The following is a 13,817-nucleotide window of genomic DNA, read 5'->3' on the forward strand; positions in this document are numbered from 1 at the left end:
ACACATGTAAAAAAAACTACCTTAACAAATCCCTATAGTTTATAACTTTGACCAAAATTAAATGTTAATTAGTGATTACATAACCAATTAAAAAGATATATGCACATTTTTTTAAATTTTGGCCATCCAACTAAACACAACATTACAACAAAGTAAACAAACAACAACTTAAGTTAAAAAATATATATATAATCTTAAAAAGATATTAGAAACACATTGTTTGATGCACTCTTAATTGAAAATTTTAAAAATCACAAAATTAAGTTAGTCGAAGCAAAAAAAAAAAAAAAATACGTTAGTCTTTTTTTAGTGTAAAATTATGTTAGTCTTACTCCTAATCATCTGAGAGCTTTTTCATTGACTCTTAATCATCTCAGCTGCTTATTTGGTTTATGCTTGGGTTGTTATTTACTACATAAGGACTTTCATCTTAGTTTATGCGGCATCATGCTAGTATAGATCAAGATTCATATTCTGAGTTGATTTCAATTGGATCTATGTTTTGGGGTCGAGGTAGCCTTTGGTTGGCTTTGTTTTGTTTGGGGCTGCAACATCTAGTCCTGATGCTGCTGTGTAATTCTGTTTTCAGCACATGTTGTGCTTTTAATGAAAGTTTATTATTGCCGATCGACCAAAAAATAAATGTTAGTCTTACTCTTTATTTAATTATTTTGTTCATGATTTAGCGATTGTTTCAATACATTTTAAATAATAAAAGATAAGTGTCTTGTTATCATTCCTCTATGATCAAATGGTTTGTAATTGTTGTTTTTATTTCTCACAATTAGAATATTTCTGATTATACACACATGTAAAAGAATTATCAAGTGAGAGCAGTTCTCATCTTAAGAATATAAGAACTATAAATCTGAATTATTACTTAGAAGGAGCTATATGTATTTTTCTTCTGATCCTGATCATTTAATTATGGTTTAATAGTTTATATTTATAGTTTTTTTATTATAATAAAAAGTGTTCTCATTTAATTCTACACTTTCTGTCAAACATGTCCATAGCTCCTTTCATTTGAAAAGTGCAAAAATAGAAGGGGAAAAGGCCTTGGGCTCTGTTGGCCTGTTTTCCTATTGCACTGTTGAAAAAAAAAAAACTTTAAAATCAAGATGCTTTCATCAAGTCGAAACATACGAAAAAAGAAAAAAAAAACATTAAGACCCACATACAAAATATTCCACTCCAGTTTCCCCACTTATGGAAAGAAAAGTACAACCCATGAACCCACGAGGAAACATTACGTAAAATAACTAATCTATTATTATCCCAATTATTATATTGTTATATTGTAAGGACTAAGGATATAATTGTTATTTAACATGATTGTTTTTTTTTTTCATTTTTGTTTCTTCATCAAACCAATCATGTTTTTTATCATTTACGGATCACCAAAAAAACATGTTTTTTTTTATCATTCTTTCTCTTCTTCGTTTTTTCTATTTTACTTTTTATTTTCTCTTCTTGTCCAAATAAAGATGTAATGATATTTCAGTGATTTATACTTTTACAGACTTGATTACAAAATTAGAAAATTATGTTAACTTAGTAAAAAGTATTTTAAATATAGTAGCCTAATTAAAATTTTGAGAAAATTAAGTGTACTATAGAAAATTATATGTTTTATCGTTATATTATAAGGATATAATTGTTATTTAACATGATTGTATTTTTTCTTCTTCTCATTTTTCTTTCTTTCATCAAACCAAGCATGTTTTTTTTTTTAACATTCTCTCTTCTTCTTTTTTTCTATTTAACTTCTTATTTTCTCTTCTTGTCCAAACAAAGACGTAATGAGATTTCAGTGATTTATACTTTTACAGACTGGATTACAGAATTTGAAAATCATGTGAACTTAGTTAAAAAAAATTTAAATACAGTAACCTAATAAAATTATATGCACTTATAGAACAATTTAATAGGGATGAATTCTCTTGTGCTCACCTGATGTTACTATCAGAAAAATTTTATCGGCTTATGACTCATCCATGTCTCAACTCAATATATTCAAGATAGAGTATATTTTCTTTCAAAGTTGTTACTTAACTGAAATATTACCTAACTTGTGTACTGTTAGAATGTTTTTTTGCAAGCATTCACCTTCACCACTTTCAACGCCGAGGGTGAAGCGACATCACTATTCAATAAAATAGTTCAACCTACAAGAGGAGTCCATATCAATTAATTGGCATTGTTTCAAAGTAAGGTAAATCCATTTCCACCATCTTCATAGCAAAACACTTCAACAACTCAACAAGTTTAATGTCTTAACCCACTCTTGACAACTGTGTGTCAATGATCTAGGACCATGTCAACACGAGCATAAGCTTCAACAAAATTCTCCATGCTGATCGAGAATTGTGTCTAGGGATGATTTGATTGTCCAACTTTTTAGAAGATAGATTCAAGAAATACATCTTATATCCAACACAAGGTAAATCTTTGTTGTCACATAGCTTAAAGTGAGAACTCAATCCATACAACATGTGACATAACATAGTTTTAGCATCCTTTATTTTTTCTTATAAGCGAAATAATATTATTGAGGGAGAGAGTGCCAATCCCCATCTGATCCGAGTCAAGAAGCATTGAGAAAGACCCCCACTCTGAACAATATTTCATCAAAAAGACTAAAAACTAAAGGACAGGGTACGAGCCAACAAAAGGTTGCTCCGGTTTGTAAGAGACCAAGTCATATTCTAATAGATTTGAATTGAATTTCTATTATTGATATGAGGATCTAATTAGTAAATAATAATATAAATATTTTTATAAGTGTTTATTAAAACCTGAGATCTACATTAATCAATCCTAATGAGCCATGGATCCATCACTCATCAAACTTTTTTGGTACAAACAGTAAAGGACTAGCTAGGAAGGTCCCCCCACCCCCCTGTGAAAAGCGAAGCATCTGCGTGTCTCCGTGAGGCTCACTACCCTGTGTGTGAATGAATTGGTTCCATTAATAACACTGCTCCAATCCAACGAACCACGTCTAGGGTAACTTTTGCTCTCTGACATCATCTGTGACATGGCATTCACTTAATTGGATTTGGGCCCACACTTGGCCCAACAGGGATATGCTGACTCATCCTGTCCATTGCTTCCAGCTGTGCCATATCTTTCAATCCTAACTTTCTCTTTTCTAACCATATCGACTCCACCACTCCAAAAACCCATTTTATTTTTCCTTTTTCTGCCATCTATCCCCAACCAACATTTTTTTCTTCTCTATGTTGCTAATTAGTATGATGGTAGTTGAAGATAAATCACCACAAAACCCCTAATAATAATAAGAGGAAAAAAAAAGCTGGGTAGAGCAGCACAACTGGCCCTTTATCTTTATTATTTAATTTACATCTCAATTTTTCATTTTCCCTTAGGTTTAATAAATCTTCCCTAAAGCAATAATAATAGAGAAAGAAAACTAGTTTTAGAAGCAAGCGTGCAATATCTGTTGTAATTTCCATTCACATCATTGGAGTTATCATTTATTAAACTAGAGTATTCGAATCCAAATTGGTGATAAATAGCAATAGCATCCAAACAAATCATCATAACAATGCAGAGCCACCGTTCATAAATGGTTTGAGATAATGAGCCCCAAAAATGGATATGACAACCACCAAATTGGCTTTTTCGAACACATCTGGAAGTGGAAAAAGAGGGTGAGGTAAACGGTAAAACCTCACTCACAGTTTCACTTTGGATCACTAACGAAACCATGTATGTCGGTCTAGGGCCCCCCGTGTTGCTATGCAATTCTCCTTTTGAAACCAAACCCGTACGTTATTGCAATACCGATAGATTTTGGATTTTGTGACCCCTAAAATGGGGTCCTCGAAGCTTACGGATTAAACTCACAACACAAACTTTTATACAGACATGACATGCGGCATCAAAAGTCAACTTTTATAAGCAATTATTCTCCCCCGCCTTCACAACCGTTGAAGAAGTTGCACCTGCACACCGGCACCCTACAGCTACATAAATTTATATATACTTTTTTTTTAATCTTTATTTTCGATACACGAATGGCCAAATAATTTAAATATATCTTTGTAAGTACAGAAATAGAGAAAAATCAATCTAGATTCTAGCTTCGCAATCAAATTATTACTAATCTGTACAGAGACTAAGTGTATGGGAAAAGTCCTAAACACACGTTTTCCCAATAGCAAGAATTGATTGGTTGCTTCTGGAGCATTGAACTCAAGCTTTTCAATTTCAACGGGATATAGAAACACAAGCTAAGTCGACCAATCTCCCTTTTTTTCCGTTATTGTTGCTTCTCGTGTGAACACGTACACTTTGCATGACAATCTGAAAGTGTCTATATAGACATGTTGGAAGAAAATAAGCGAATTATGGGTAAAATTCCACAGTAATAAATGACACATTGACAATGTTGATAGCTAAGATAACTTGGCTTTTTAAAATACCTGAACTTGCTTTTGAAGGTCTTTGATGTAATCCACAGCCAAGTCCAACATATCAGCTGTGTTAGTTTGCTGAAGAGGGAAACAATCAACACAAACTGTGGCGTATGAGCAATGCAAAAGTTTTAAGCCAGTAATCTTACCTTGTCCATGTTTGGGACAAGATCCTGAAGTTTCCTCATACGCTCACTAATTTTAGTTCTTCTAACCTGAAGGCAGTTTCCATAAGAATATCAAACAAAAACACAGCTCAACTGTGGGTACCCACTGATGCTTTCCATATTAGAGAAGTGATGTGGGGAAATCCGGTTGTCTATTTTAGGAGTAATTATTACATGGTCCCATGACCACATCTTGTCCAGTCTCTACCTAACATGCAATCACATTTTTTCAATTTACTAAAAATAGTTAATAATGTGTCGTATAATTTCTGCTAGTGGGGAAAACAAAGAGGGGAAAGGTTTGGTTAGAATAAAATGGTACCCTCTCTGCAATGCTTCTTGGGTGAGTGGCACAGCCCCGTTTGGCACGGATTTTGCACGGAACAGAATCTGAAAACTGCAGAAACTTCTCAATGGCAGCCATTTCAGCTGAAGTATTTGGCAAACTCAACTGATGGGCCAAAGGAGCATGAGTCTGTCCCGTTTCATTCTGATTAACAACAAAAATCAAGTCAATGACATTCCATTCACAAATCATACATCAGATCAATTCTGGACTCTGATTAGATAAACCTCTCAATAAACACTTACAGAAAAAGAAAATAAGATTGTAACAAGAATTAAGTTTCTCTCTGTTCAAATTAACTTATACATAAATTAAAATCAGATTTTAGAAAACTTAAATAAGAAAGTTTATACAAACTAACTTGTACATGAACTAATTTTAACTTATGAGAGAAACTTAATTCATTTTATTTCTCATTCTCTTTGCTTAGTAAGAAATTTATCCAAATCAGGACACTCTAGTATTGTGCTACCTGAGTCTCAACCGCATTTAAGCCAGAAAATGGTTTTGAATCTTCTTCACTAAATCTTTTGAGACCACCAACGTTGTCAGACATCATTGCAGTATCATCCCAATGACCAACTTGGAAACCGGCCATAAAATCGTTACCATCAGCAAAAGCTTCACTGTCTGGACTACTTTCTCTATACCCTTTGTCCCCAATTTCAGCAATGGACGACATTCTCCCCGACGAAGAATAGTTCGGTTGATTCTTCAACCTCCTCGAACTAGAAAATTTCGCATCTTCGATACTGTTGTTAACAGCTCCCAAACTCCCCATGCCTCTCACACCAGCATACACTGCCAATTAAGCTTCCATAACATTAAGACAACCCATAAACCCATTCAAGCTCTAAACAAACATGAAGCCTAATAGCCCCCAAAACAATTAGCCTTTTTTTCTTTTTTCTTATCTCTAAGTTGACAACATAATTGTACCACCTTGCAGCCAAAATTAAAAAGTAAATAAACATAAAGTGGACACAGGACATACCATTTTCAATGTTAATTTGGGAAAATAGTCCTGCGGGAGAGCTACTATGCCTGGTAAGGTTAGAATTATTTCCACTATGCCTGAGTCCCATTGAAAACGATCCTTGCTCCATAGCTGAGGGAAGGTTCGGGTTCTGGTTCGGCAAGGGAGGTTTGGAGGAGGAGCTTTGGTAGAAATTATGAGAAGCAGAGTAGTTGTTGTTGTTGTTGTTGTTGTAATTATTGATGTTGTTATTACTCTGCTGTAGCGCAGCCACCGCCACGTGTTCCTCGTTGATACCCTGGTCTTGTTGGTTAACCTCTTCCTTAACCGCAGCAGAAGAAGAAGAATCAGTTGAGAGCTTGTGGTGGAGCGAATCTTCTTCTTCACTGTTTAAGCTGTTAACGAAGCGTGAGAACACTCGCTCCGTTTCGGGACTCGAGGGACGGTTGAAGACGTGCTCGTAGAACTCGCGGTCAATGATGTTAGAGAAATACGAACTCGGCGCCGATCGGTACCGAGTTAAACCCGAGGAATTCACCTGCGGCTGCTGCTCGAGATCTGACTCCATTGTTGCAACTGTAGGCACGTGCGGGGAAGCACAGAGAGAAGGAGAAGCAGGAAAATTTTGCTCAGATCTATGCGGAACCAAATCCGGGTAATTCAGGGAGAAGAAAAAGGGTGGTGAAGGAAAAAGGTAGTGGGAAAAATAAATATATGTTGTATTCTTTTTTCTATCAATAAAAGCGACGATGGCTAGCGTCAAGGGCTTTTCTGTTCCTGAAAGTGAATCATTCAACGCTCAAGACCACTAGCGGCAACAGGAGCAGATAGATTCTCGCAGCTCGCTATGCAACACCCATTCTTTTTTTCTTTTTCTTTTTTGGGTATGCTTCTATGTTGTTGTTGTTGTGTATGGAGTGGTGGAGATGGCCATAGGCCTATAGCTGCCTGTGCTTAAGAGAGAGAAAGACAAGGATTTTATATTTCTTTAAGAAAAAGTTTACTTGGATGGGATCAAGAGAATTCATTAGGATACATCAAAGTTTATAAATATAAATTAAATTAAATAATGATAGAATATCAGTTTTTTTATGAATGGGAAAAAATATGAGTCTTTTTTTTATCCACCAAATTAATTTTTGTTGACAACGAAGAATTGTTTTTTTTTTAAATTAATAATAATAATAATAATATTTTTTTCTCTTTGTCTGGTTGTGCTGCCAATGAAAAGCGACACCCAGCCATAAATTCTTGGTTGGGTTTGGGATGTTTCCCGCGGCATTTTTACCGTAATGCCCTTTGGTTTGGGAAGAAACCCAAGTGTGAGAATAAGGTGGCAGAGAAACACGAGGGAACTTGTTCCCAAGGGAGAAAGGGCGAAAATAATATTTTTTTTTTCAATATATAAAAAACAAAATTTTACCAAAACATTCCACTCCCCTGTTATTTACAACAATGTATATATATTTACTATGTATAAATTTGGGTTTGGAATCCGAATTTATACTGTAATTTTTAAAAAAATTAGATTCTTATGTTCATAATTTGGATTTTCCGATCGATATTCTCTAACATGTTTTTTCATTTTTTAGAAATAATTTTTAAAAATATATATAAATAAAAGAAACTAATAAAATTAGAGAAGACATTGATAAATCCAAATTTTACAAGGATAGGTTTTGATTAAATGGGAAGGGTACCAGGTGAAATGACTTTATTGCCTGCATTGCTATTTGCTGCTAAATGTCGCAATGCATGATGCATCGAAATTGGATGCAAGTATGTAGTATACCAAAGCTTCAGTTAGGTTTTAATGGATCACACGCTTCGTTTTTTATTTTTCTGAAAAATTTAAATGCAAATAGTGCACATGATACATCTGAAATTATGGTCCGTGACCTCTACGGCGTGAGTGCCATCATGTTTACCAGGTTCTTAAATTCAAAGCAAGTACAAGTTTGTGTAATAATATAGTGATTGTATTATACTAATAATTAATTCTTGGTGAAATTCATCACATGCTTGCATTCATCGGGGAAGATTTCCCCCGGATTTTTTAGGTGATAAATTGAATAACTACAACGAAGCACTCAAATATGTTTAACACTTACTGTTGCCAAGTTAATTAACCGGAGAAACCTAGCCAAAATGTTACTCATGTCTAACATGAAAGTCATAGAACATCAAGAACTTCTACGGATGATGAAAAATTAACGAAGGTTATGCAGCGACAATTTTATTTTCCATGTCCACCAAGTTAGAAGATGACAACAAAAATCACACTTGAAACAACACTAATATCCAAATAAGTAAAATTCTCAGTAGCCATACAATTAAATATTTTGGTAGCCTATAGGCACTTAGGTGTTTGTTTCAAGGATTAGATTATTATTTTTAGAATAATTATTTTTGTAATGTTATTATTGAAAATATTGTTTTCATGAAAGATGTTTGGTAAATATTTATCATTTTTTAGAAATATTTTTAAAATAAATTAATTTAAAAACATTATTAAGTAAATTAAGTAAAATAAGAGAAAAGTGAAAAGTTATTTTAGAAAACTACTTCACTTTCATGGAAATACGAGATTCTTACCTTTTACATATAGGAATAAAAAAATGAAAAAAATGTGTAATATAGACTTCTCATAGTGAGTTGTGTTTTCAAAAAATAATAAAGAATGAGTTATGTTTGAAAATATTTTTTCAAAACTAACAACATAAGAATATAACATTCTCATGTTAACATTTTTGAAGATGTTTTGTTAATTGGTGAAGCAAACACACCTTTCTTTCTCAACAATGTTGTTATGCTTTCCTCAATTGCGGTGGTGTCATATTATTGTTTTAGAGAAAATATGTGATTAGACTAATAAAGTGTATTTGCACATATCCATTGGAAATTTAGCGAATGTTAGATGGAAAGGTCAAAATATAAATTTATAAATTATGATAATTTACATAATTTTAAAGTTAAACTATAAAAAAAAATACCATCAGTTGAGTTTAACAGAATAAAATGGAGCCTCACATACCAAAAAAAAAAAAAACTAAGGTTAGAAGTAATAAACTAATAACAAGATAAATAATTGTCATGTGCTTAAAAATTTTCATACACATTAATAAAAATTTAACATTAGTATACAAATAGAGGAAAAATAACTATATATTTGTTGGGATTAAGAATAAGAATATTTGTTATTGAGGTTAGTCGTTTATCATTGGCTAACAACTAAATTAGTCAATGACCATCAACTATGGTTCATAAAAAAAAAGTTGAACTTGTTTTAAAAAAATAGTCAACATTTTTAAAGTTTTCTGAAATATAAACAAATAATTTGTCAAAACTAATCAGTAAACTCTCTATTTTTGTAATATTGTGTGGTATTGGACCATGGTTACGTGTATGCTTGTGTTAACTAATTATCTAAGTAATTCTGTCAATTTTATTTATCTAAGTAATATAAAGAAATTTCCAATTATACTATTATTATTAACTAAATGAAAACATTACATATCTTTTTATATTTTAAAATATTGATCATGTTTTTATAATTAAATATTTTTTATAAAAATTATATATATTATTTATAAGAGACAATCTTTCTTGAATTCAACGAGAATGAAAGACTATTATAAATAATTATTTTTTCTGAATAGTGTTTAACAACTTTAAGATTATTGAGCCAAAATAGCTTCGTAAGGTTTAATTGACGCGCTCGATAGTTTAATATTAAATAAATTGAATATTAACGAGAGATTTTAAAGATCTGTTTTTTTATGTGGTCTCGAATTGATTGTTTTTGCATAAATAAACCAAGTAAAGACAAAAACAGTTCCCGATTTATTGGGTAGACAGCTGTCCTTTTATTTGTTTATAATTTTATTCATTTTTTATTTCAGTCGGTTATTCTTTAATGTAAGTGTAAGAGTGTAACCATTTCGGCAATCCTTCGATTTATTGAATATTTTTTTTATAACTGGAATTATTATATTTATACATGTGGCTTTTAAACATCAATCATACTGCAAAATATCATAGTATATATATGTAGTTCACATAACTATATTTAATGATTTCGATCAGAATAATTGCGAACTTCAAAAAGCGACGTGCCTTCTAAATTTCTTTTGTTATCTTAAATTAAATTTCTGTCAATGTATGGCCAACCTTTTTATGAATTAAAAATCACTTTTAAGTTAAATTTTAAAAATAGCTTTAAAAATAAAATAAACATATTTGGTAGTTTTAGTTTAAGCTCCTCTATATTAAAAGTTTAGTTTTATTTTTACCTCACATTAATTAGTTTATAACAGAGGGAGACTAAAGTCTGGAGTCTGTTTTTAAAATTTGTTTATGTCAGTGTTTTTAAGCTACTTATCTAATCTTTTCTTTTATAAAAATAATAAGCTCCTTGACTTTTTTTTAAAACCAAATGTATTAAGCCTAACTTACTCGTTTAATGAGAAAAAAATAGTTAAGCAAAAAATATTCAATAATTTCGTTTACGATAAATACTAACAACCCCTATTAATAAATACTCCTATAGTCAGCCGCAACGTGCGCACTAAACTTCCCAATTCCCACGAAGATGCGATTTGGACACGCTGGGTACGAAATTTGCGGCCAAACAATAAAAAAAAGTTCATAGCCAATTACAGTCTAAGATTGTGATTTACACCATTAACTACTGGATTATCATATCCTTGGTCTTTGGCTGTTCACACCCCCACACTGCACTCTTGCCAAAAGATAAAATCTATTTGATTGATAATGCGACTAATAGTATACTAAAGTATCTGAATTTTAGATAATATAACTTATTTAACATATGTACAATTGTCTATGCATGTCATGTAAACTATTGCTAAAGTTTAATTCTGATCTTGTCACTAGTGTTCAAATTAAGTGAAGTGAGAAATGAAAAACGTACACGTGTTTGTCGATAAAAACTAAAAAAGCTAATGTTATTTCGATTGAATTTGTTTATTAAAGAACTTTTGCTAAAGTAAAAATATAATCTAATAGGGAAAGGTAGACTATCATATCGAGCTGGTTTGCACGAAGAATAAAACTATTACATTTTTATTATCAATTTTTTAGTTTGCTAACATCAATGCTTAGAATTGATTAAGACATATAAAAGTGTAACTTTTACACTTTTATAGAAACAAAATATTTATTCCATCAAAATGTAAAGTGTAATAAGCTTTTTAATATCTTCTTAAAAAAAATATTACTTTTGGATGTTTAAAATTTGTCCTGATAGTTGATATGATTTTTTTTCCCTGTTTATATATTTTGAGTTTAATTTTGTTTAAAATGATTAAAAGTTTATCAATTTCCAAAATCATCAGACATTTAACATAAAAATGTGTGTGTCTGTGTTTTTTTTTTTTAATTTTATACATTAGGTACTTGTGTTCAGTTAAAAAGAAAATATGATTTTATTATCTATTTTTATTTTAATTAAATTCTGTAGCTTCAATAATAATGAATTCCAATGTTTAATTATTATAAATATTGAGAGTATGGTAATACAGTTCTAACTCTATACAGACAAATCCCAAATGCTTCATTTTCTTCTTTCGATTTTCCTCTGTAATTTAGGTGCAAAAGTTTTTGGCCTCACTCTTCGATTGTCAATATCAAATATTGTCTTCTTTTTTAAAATGAAAAACTTTAATATTAAATATTGTCTAGGGCAATTTAAAGTTTAAAATGAAGAATTCATCAATCCAAGACTGGAAAGTCTTGTTCGTCGGCAAGGTGAGATCTCCGAATTATTCTTACACGGTTGAATTGTTTAGCTTTATTTTGTTTTCGATTAAATAGTTATGGATACCTTTTAACTTTAATTTGTGACTTAACTCTCTCATCTCAAGTTTCAACCCCTTAGCAACGTTGTCAAGATTTACATTTATGAAGCCAGACCTAACATATTCCTTAATTCAACGCTTTTTGGACGGGTGAAAATTGCTTAGATTAGGTTAGAGTTTATAAGATCTGAGTTTAGTCAATTTTTTAAAATACAAGGTTTAAGTATGACTTAATCACTATTTTTTAAGATAACTTATCACTTGATATAGACATTTTTAAAGTTTTATTTATTTACTCTTATCAAAACGATAGCTTAAATGTTTTTATGATGTACAAATAATAAAAAATATGAACTTAAATATATTTAAAGTGCCTAATAAATAATTAAATTTTATTATAAACCCCTAATAAATATTTTTATTATTTTAAATTTTTAATATATTAAAATTAAATTTTTATTTTAAGTTATTGTTGTCAATCATAATCATATGATAACGTAATACATGTTAAAAAGATTAATTTATAAAATAATATATTATCATTTAACTGATAATAGAAACTTAAAACAAAAACTTTTATATATAAAAAATTTAAAGTAACAAAAAAAATTATTAAAAATTCAAAATAAAATTCAATCATATATAAAAACCTTAAATATATTTAAGAAAAAATGTGTTTATTATGAGTTCACCTTATAACAATAAATGTAAGTATATTTGTCAAACTAATTTTCTTTAATATATATATATATATAATTAGAGTAATATGAGACATTTATTAATATAAAATCATTTCAATATTTTTTTTAATGTCTAGATATAATAATATATACTAGTTTTTTTAAATAAAATTATAAACACTGAAATATATTCATGATATTTGAAATATTATCATATTTTGTGTTTTTTTTATACTTTTAGTCTATTTTTTTTTTGTCATTACAATAATATGTTAAGTATAATGAAAACGTCAGTATGAAATATATTATGTATTAATGTGGTATGTGTGCCGGCATGGCATGTCAAGCGAGTTGTCAACGTGACATACCAAGTGAGCTATTAATATGACACTTTTATTATACTTCATCACTTATTGTAACGATGGAGATGAAAACAAAAATTAGGAACTAAAAGTCAATAAATTTTTAAGGAACAAGAGAGATTTGATTATGTTTTCAGAACTAAAAACATATTTACACCAATTAAAAAATAACGTATAAATCCATGAATTAATTATAATAATAATATAAAATATTATAGAAAATAAACTTAATACTTGTGTAAAACACGTTTAACTGTTGAAACTTAAGTACCACATCTGTTACTGTCATATAAAGCATTATCAAGTAAAGACTCAAGTAGAAAGTGAAAACTCAGGTGACATTAATGCTGAGACAATTAACTTAGTCACATTGTTAACGTGCACGCAATGGTTATTTTCTAATGTCAAACTTTGATCAAGTAACTAGCACGATATCCATGTGATTACACGGGTTGTATTTTTGAATTTTGTAATTTGTAAAATATTGTCCGTATGTGTATGTATAAAAATAAGTATATGTAAAAAGAATATAATAAATTTTAAAATTATATAAATAAAATCATAAACACAAATAGTTTATACCTGATAATATAAAGTTGTTTTCAAAGTATATATATATAAATCATGTATCATAAATAAGGATGACAAAAATACATGTACCCGCACATAAAATCTGCAATAGACAGGAGATGGATTCATAAATGGATACTCAAGACATAATTTAGATGAATATATCTACTAGCCGTTAATAAACGAGACACAAATATTGTTAAGTACCAGTTATATTAAATTTACTAAAATGTTCCTATTTAAATAATTTTGTTTGAACTTTTAATGACATTGAAGTATTGAACCTTCATTTTTTTTACGTATGAAATCAAATTACTTTAGTTTATTATATTTTATTTGGACTTATGAGATTGAAATATTTTAAATTGTTGAATAATTTGAATAAAATTATTTTAGAAATGTGTAGAGTGATTATATAAAATCAATAATTGAATAATTTTAGTTTTCATCTTTAA

The 13,817-nt window shown here is 30.0% G+C and overlaps 1 protein-coding gene across 5 annotated transcripts; it reads right to left on the minus strand.

Moving 5' to 3' along the window:
* Window positions 1-4,044: 4,044 nt before the first annotated feature.
* On the minus strand, window positions 4,045-7,029 carry LOC100806368 (transcription factor bHLH122). 5 transcript variants are annotated; one of them, XM_006597181.4, is made up of 6 exons: window positions 5,950-7,029; window positions 5,428-5,756; window positions 4,932-5,099; window positions 4,592-4,657; window positions 4,452-4,471; window positions 4,045-4,342 (listed from the first exon to the last, which is right to left on the minus strand). In XM_006597181.4, the coding sequence occupies exons 1-6, from the start codon at window positions 6,497-6,499 to the stop codon at window positions 4,237-4,239; spliced, it is 1,239 nt and encodes a 412-aa protein (XP_006597244.1). In that variant the 5' UTR covers window positions 6,500-7,029; the 3' UTR covers window positions 4,045-4,236. The 5 variants fall into 5 exon arrangements, 2 of the variants coding, with proteins under 2 accessions (XP_006597244.1, XP_003547061.1); XM_003547013.5 differs by having other exon boundaries at window positions 4,452-4,520; XR_005888745.1 differs by having other exon boundaries at window positions 4,241-4,342; window positions 4,592-4,813.
* Window positions 7,030-13,817: the final 6,788 nt, after the last annotated feature.

This window comes from Glycine max, chromosome 15 (assembly GCF_000004515.6).
Source record: "Glycine max cultivar Williams 82 chromosome 15, Glycine_max_v4.0, whole genome shotgun sequence".
NCBI lineage: Eukaryota > Viridiplantae > Streptophyta > Magnoliopsida > Fabales > Fabaceae > Glycine > Glycine max.

What these genes read in the sequence shown, in the direction of transcription:
- LOC100806368 (XM_006597181.4), bottom strand. Translation starts at nt 6,499, where the DNA reads ATGGAGTCAGATCTCGAGCAGCAGCCGCAGGTGAATTCCTCGGGTTTA. An exon ending in CCAAATTAACATTGAAAATG is followed by an intron (nt 5,757 to 5,949) that starts GTATGTCCTGTG and finishes CTTAATTGGCAG; the next exon opens with TGTATGCTGGTGTGAGAGGC. An exon ending in CAAGAAGCATTGCAGAGAGG is followed by an intron (nt 4,658 to 4,931) that starts GTACCATTTTAT and finishes AACTGCCTTCAG; the next exon opens with GTTAGAAGAACTAAAATTAG.